This window comes from Marmota marmota, unplaced genomic scaffold (genome assembly GCF_001458135.2).
Source record: "Marmota marmota marmota unplaced genomic scaffold, marMar, whole genome shotgun sequence".
Taxonomy (NCBI): Eukaryota; Metazoa; Chordata; class Mammalia; order Rodentia; family Sciuridae; genus Marmota; species Marmota marmota.
In genome coordinates this window covers 36614940-36620497 of record NW_026000005.1, presented here as the reverse complement: position 1 = coordinate 36620497, position 5558 = coordinate 36614940, and the positions used below count along the sequence as shown (strand labels likewise).

At 57.1% G+C, this 5558-nt stretch overlaps 1 protein-coding gene across 1 annotated transcript in view; it reads right to left on the bottom strand.

Annotated features, from left to right (window-relative positions):
- The window catches only part of Speg (striated muscle enriched protein kinase), a 48268-nt gene that overhangs the window by 4891 nt on the left and 37819 nt on the right, over positions 1-5558 (bottom strand). The window contains exons 31-37 of the mRNA XM_048808994.1: positions 4739-5556; positions 4308-4439; positions 1452-1568; positions 1110-1277; positions 884-1006; positions 543-710; positions 1-417 (exon numbers count right to left, since the gene is read on the bottom strand). Coding sequence (XP_048664951.1) covers positions 1-417; positions 543-710; positions 884-1006; positions 1110-1277; positions 1452-1568; positions 4308-4439; positions 4739-5556 — 1943 coding nt within the window. The remainder of the gene's footprint in view (positions 418-542; positions 711-883; positions 1007-1109; positions 1278-1451; positions 1569-4307; positions 4440-4738; positions 5557-5558) is intronic.

Here is a 5558-nt window from a genome sequence, read left to right as displayed (position 1 = left end):
CGGGGGCTGGGGGTGCAGACACAAAGGAAGTCACCATATACAGGGGAGTGGAGGAAGACGCTGGTTTAACTGCTTGAGGGGTGGAGGTTGGAGTCCCTGTCCCAGTGTCAGGAACAAAAGACTTGGGCTCACTTAGGGTGACCTGGGCACTGGGTAGGGTGGGCTCTGGTTGCTGAGTGGCCTGCAGGCCCCTGTGCTTTCGTGGGGGGGTTTGGGGTGGTGGACCCACAGCCTTGAGTGACGACCAGGCTTGGCTGGGGGGCGTGAGAGGGGCTGAGGGGCTGAGAGAGGCTGACTGGGGGGCTGGGGGAGCTGGGGTCAGGGTCAGTGAGGTAGGAGAGTCAGGAGGCTGGGCCCTGGCTGGCCCTGAGGTAACAGGGGCATCTTGGTGAGCAGCAGATGGCCGAGCTGAAGAATCTAAGAAGAAACAAAGAAAATCATCACCATGTGTCCTGGGGGCAAAGCCACCATGCTCCAAGCGAGGGAAAGACCCAGGACTCAGGCTCCCCTTCTTTCTCCTGTCACCCCCTCCAGCTACTGACCTTGAATGCCCCTGACGAGGACCTTCTCAGAAGGGTTGCTGAAGGGGCCCTGCCCAGCACGGTTGGCACAGGCCACGCGGAACCTCACAGTTACACCAATGGGCAGGTGTGTCACGTTGTAGTAACAATCAGGGATGCCTGAGCTCACGGGGTGCCAGGTAGACTCCCCTGTGGGCAGCATAGGGGCGGGTATAAGGCCACAGAAGGGGAGGCCCAAGCTCCAAATACTGTCCAAGAACATGGGAAGGGACCTCTGGGTAAGCAGGACACTTGCCTTCCCAGACTCCCCTTACTTGCCACCGGCCACCTTCCTCCCCTCACCGTCCTGCCCTGTTCCTCACCATCCACCCGCCGCTCCAGTGTGTATGTGCAAGGAGCCCGGCTGTCTCCCGGCTTCCACAGCACCAGTGCCGTGTCCTGATAGGTCTGGGGCACCTCAGGAGGAGCTAGTTTTCCTGGGACACCTGGTAAGAGGGAGAGAGGCTCAGTGATACTCCAGCTAAGGGCCTATTAAGCCCCACTCCACTGTCCCCATCACTCCCCACTGGGGCCCTGCCCCAGACTCACGGGCCACAGCCACAGTACAGGAGCTGGTGATGCTGCCCAGGACATTGGTGGCTGAGCACTCATACAGCCCAGCATGTCGCTTGCCCGCCCGGGGGATGCTCAGCAGCTGCCTTCCATCTTTGCAGGACACGATGACCACCGAAGGCTCTGACTGAAGGGACTGCTTGTCTAGGGCAGGGAGGAGCAGGAGGGGGCTGCTGAGTGAGGCAGCACATGTTGAGACCCCTCTCCTGTGCACATGCCCCTGCCCCCAGCCTCCCCTGAACCATGGTCACCCCAAGGCCTGGCCTCTCCCATCTCCTGCATTTGAGTTTCTGGCAGCAATCCCCATAATCTCCTTACCTTTCATCCAGGAGATTCGGGGAGCAGGACAGGCAGCTGGCAGGCAGAGCAGGGTGGCTGCCTCCCCCTCCAGCAGCACCTGGTCCTTGAGTTTGATGTGGAAGACTGGGGGGAAGTCTAAAAGGAGAGCAAAGACAGCCAGTGTATGCAGGCCCCGGGCCACTTTCTGAGGGAGGGGTGGGTGCGTGTTTGTGAGCCCTGAAGCGCTGCTGCATGGAGCAGAGTGCAAGGCTGTCTCTTCCCACCCAGATGTGGGAAGGGGAACTCAGTCCATGCCTGAGAATTTTCTCTGGGGTGAGCATCACTTTCCCCAGGCCCTCAGCATGTGCAGACTACCTTTTCCTTGCAATGGTTATTGAAGATGCGTGGGACATACCTTGTATTTGCAAATCACTTAGAGCAGGGTCTGGAGCTAAGTGCTCTATAAGCATTTGTCAGATAAAATAAAAACAAATAGTGAAAAATGTTAACAGTTAAGATTCTGCACTGCCCACTCCTGGGCACCACAGGTAAGTGAGAAGGGAAGGGAAAGTAGGTGGTGACCTGATCTGAGACTGAACATAGATTCTCCCATCAGAATGTAGTCTCAAAAGACCTGAAGTCAACATATCATGAGCAGCCCCTGGAAGTATGCCAGCCTTCTTGCCCCTGTAGTGTCAGACTCTTAGACCTTCCACTTCCTCCTTTAGGTCAACTAAGCAAGAAGAACTTTTGAAATGGCAAGAAACACCATCCTAGCCAGGCATGGTGGTGTAAGCCTGTTAAGATCACAAGTTTGAAGCCAGCCTAGGCAACTTATACTCTGTCTCAAAAAATAAAAAGTGCTGGGGATGCTCAGTGCTAGAGCGCCCCTGGGTTCAATCCCCAGTACTCCCACCACCACCAACATACACACACAGGAGTATCTATTTGTCTTTGGGTAAGTCATATACTGTCTCAGAAGCTCCATTTCTTATCTGCAAAATGAGGAAAATAATAATAATACCAAGCTCAGAGGGTTGTTGTGAGAATTAAGAGACTCATACAAAGTGCTTAGTATGTGTCTGGCATGAAACAAGTACTCATAAACATTCTATTATGGTGTTCTCTTGGTAATATGTCTAGCAGAAGAGCCAGAAGCAGAACTCAGAAAACAGGCTGTTTCAGCAAAGCAGAGAAGTTGCTTTACCATGGACCGGTGACCTTGCTTATTGGTTTACCATGGACTGGTGACTTTGCCCATGATCCTGGGGCCAGGATCTTTGCTCCAGTGTAGTTGGCCTGTGACTACTTAGTGCCATGAGAAGCTAGGTTTGTGATCCTTAGAATTTCCCTTTAGAAAACCCCCAAATCTTGTTCTGACCACAGGGGATGAGGGGATTTTTATCACCTGTGCACAGAGACCCATGGGAGCCCCGGCTCCTGCCTGTCTGAAGAAGCAGGAGGGAGTGTGAGTGGGGATGAGCAGGCAGGAGAGGAATACTTAGCGGGAGTGGATGGCCAGGATAACAGCCTGCACTCCCCTGACTGCCTGTACCCATTGTTCCCCTCTGAGGCTCCAATGTAATGTGAACATATTTTCATCAACAGCTGCCTCCAGACCAAGTGGGCAGGAAGAGAGGTGAAAGGTGACCTGAGCCAGTGCTGCCAGCCCTACCACCATTCCCCCAGGGCCAGCCCTGGTTGGTGAAGTGGACACAGGACAGGCTTTTTCCTACTGGGAGAGGATGAGGTCAGGGGACACTGCTGGGCAGGGAATCAGCTGCACAAGCAAAACGGAGAGGGAGGGAGGCCCCAGGTGGGAAGGGATCAGCTGTCCCCAGTCCTCTCTGCTGGATGTTTTCCTTCTTTCCCCCTCCTGTTCCACCCTCCCCCCACCAACTGGCCTCCCTCCCTCCCCTTCACTCAGTACCGGCTGGACACAGTCCCCTCAAGCCTAGCTGAGGCCAGGCTAGAGCCATTCTGAGCAGTTCAACCAGGAACTGGGCAAGAATGGAGCTGGTGGCTTATAAAGATCATGCACAGACTTGTTTGGTGGTCGGCTCCCGTCTTTCCTGCTGGTCTGGAACACTTGGCATCCCAAAGCCTTTGCTTGCTGTCCTTGAGTAAAGGCCCTTTTCCAGGTAGGGTGACCCTAGGTGGAGAAAGCCTCTCTCCCTGCAGCCCCAGTACACTAGGGCAAGAAACAAGCCAGTGCATACCCCAGGCCCCCTCCCCGCCAGCAAACAGCCCTGAAGACTGCTTTTCCTCACAGATGTGCCTTCTGTGGAAGGAAGGGGCAAGGAGGGCAGCCAGGTGTTCCAGGCTGTAGAAAAATGGAGAATTGGGGGCACAAGTAAGGCTGGGAGACAAAGTGTTTCTTTGAGTGTACACTCAAGTACACACACTTGAAGGTGGCCATGGGGGCAGTCAGGAGCTCAGGTTCCTTCAAAACCATACCCAGGTACAGAAACCTTCTAGAGTCTCCCATGAGAGAAGAGGCTAAAGAAAAGCCCAAATCCAGTGCCCCGAAGCCACTCTGGGCCCTGGCTGCAGAGGGTCACACAGTTCAACTCTGGCTGCTCCACTTACTAGCTCTGCCACTTGGAAAAGCTACTTAGCATCACATCACTAAGCCTGTTTCCTCACCTGTAAAATAGGATGATGACAATAATTGTTCCTAAACAATGCTGCAGCACTGAATGAGACAGCGGTTGTAAAGTGCTTAATAGGACACTTGGCTTTGCTAATTAATGGCAGCTGTTGCTATGATTATCCTTGTTGTTTTCCTGACTCTAGGCCCCTTCCTTGGCTGCCCAGGCTCCTCACCTCCCACCCAGCTAGGACTGCTCCCTGGGGCGGGGGTAGGGATATGCTCACCCAACAGGTCTCTCTTACCTGACTCACTGGGCACATACTGGTGACCCAAGTCCTCTTGGACACTGGCAGAGAGGTTTGGCTGTGATAAGCCCCTGTCCTTCCGCATCCGCGAGAAGCCCCAGCGGAGCCTGCTTCGGCTTTCCCCTGGAGCTGCGCAGACCCGGGCCTATGAGCGTTTGTTTACCCAGCCAGTACCAGCTGGCTCCAGCCTCCCTGCAGCCCTCAGCCCAGAGAAGTAGAAGATCATCTAGCCCCTGCCTTGCTCCGTCCCAGCCTCGGCCTCTCAGCCTCCTTCTTCTCTAGCACTGTCAATTCCACCCTCAGGGCTCCAGCACCTCTGTAGCCTCTTTCTGGGGTGTCCTCAACCTCTCCTCCTAGAGCTTCTTTCCGCATACCCCAACCTCTTTCGCTCTTGGAACCTGCTCGCCCCTAGCCTAGCCCTTCCTCACCTGAGGAGCCCGAGGTGGCGCTGGCCTCAGAGCCCAGAGACTCAGCGGAAGGAGTAGTGGCACCGGCCTGAGAGGCCAATTGGTTGTGTGGGATGCCAAGGCGTCGCAGACTCTCGCCTTCGGAGGTGGCCCTGCGCAGACGTCCAAAGAGCGGCGTGCTGCGGCCCGAGGCGCCTCCGGAGTCCTCGCTGCTGCCGCTGCGCTGTAACCTGCTCGACAGCCGCTCCAGCGTGGAGCTGAGCCTCCTGCGCACCGCCAGGACCGGGGAGCCCCGCGCTGAGCTGCCGCCCTCTGAGCTCTCCCCGTCTCCGCCTCGAGCCTCCCAGGCCGGGTGGCGCTGTGAGGGCGGAGTCCGCCGCAGCTTCTGGGACAGCGACAGTGAGAGCCGGCGGACGAGGCCCGGCTCCCCGACAGCCCTCAGGTCCTGCACTGAGCGCGAGCGCTCTGGCCGTCTCACCAGTTCCAGCGGGGTTCCCGCCGGGCTGGGCCGGTACATGCCATCCTCGTCCTCGGCCCCGCGGAAGGGACCACGCTCCTCTGAACGCGAGCGGCTCAGTAGCCGCAGGCCCCGCGACAGGGGCGATTCGCGGCTGCGCTTGAACTTGGCTTCGAACACCGCCTCTGACTCTAGGTTCTCAATGCTGCTGCTAAGGCTGCTGCCTGGCCTGGGGGGTACCGTGGGGACCCTGGCTTTCTCGACTAGCACTGGGGGAGCCCTGGGTGAAGGCAAGCGCTTCTCTGGGACTCCTGGAGGCGGGGAGGCCACCCTGGCGAACACGGCCGCGTGGGGCTTGGGCTCTGACGAGGGCGATGGGGGGCT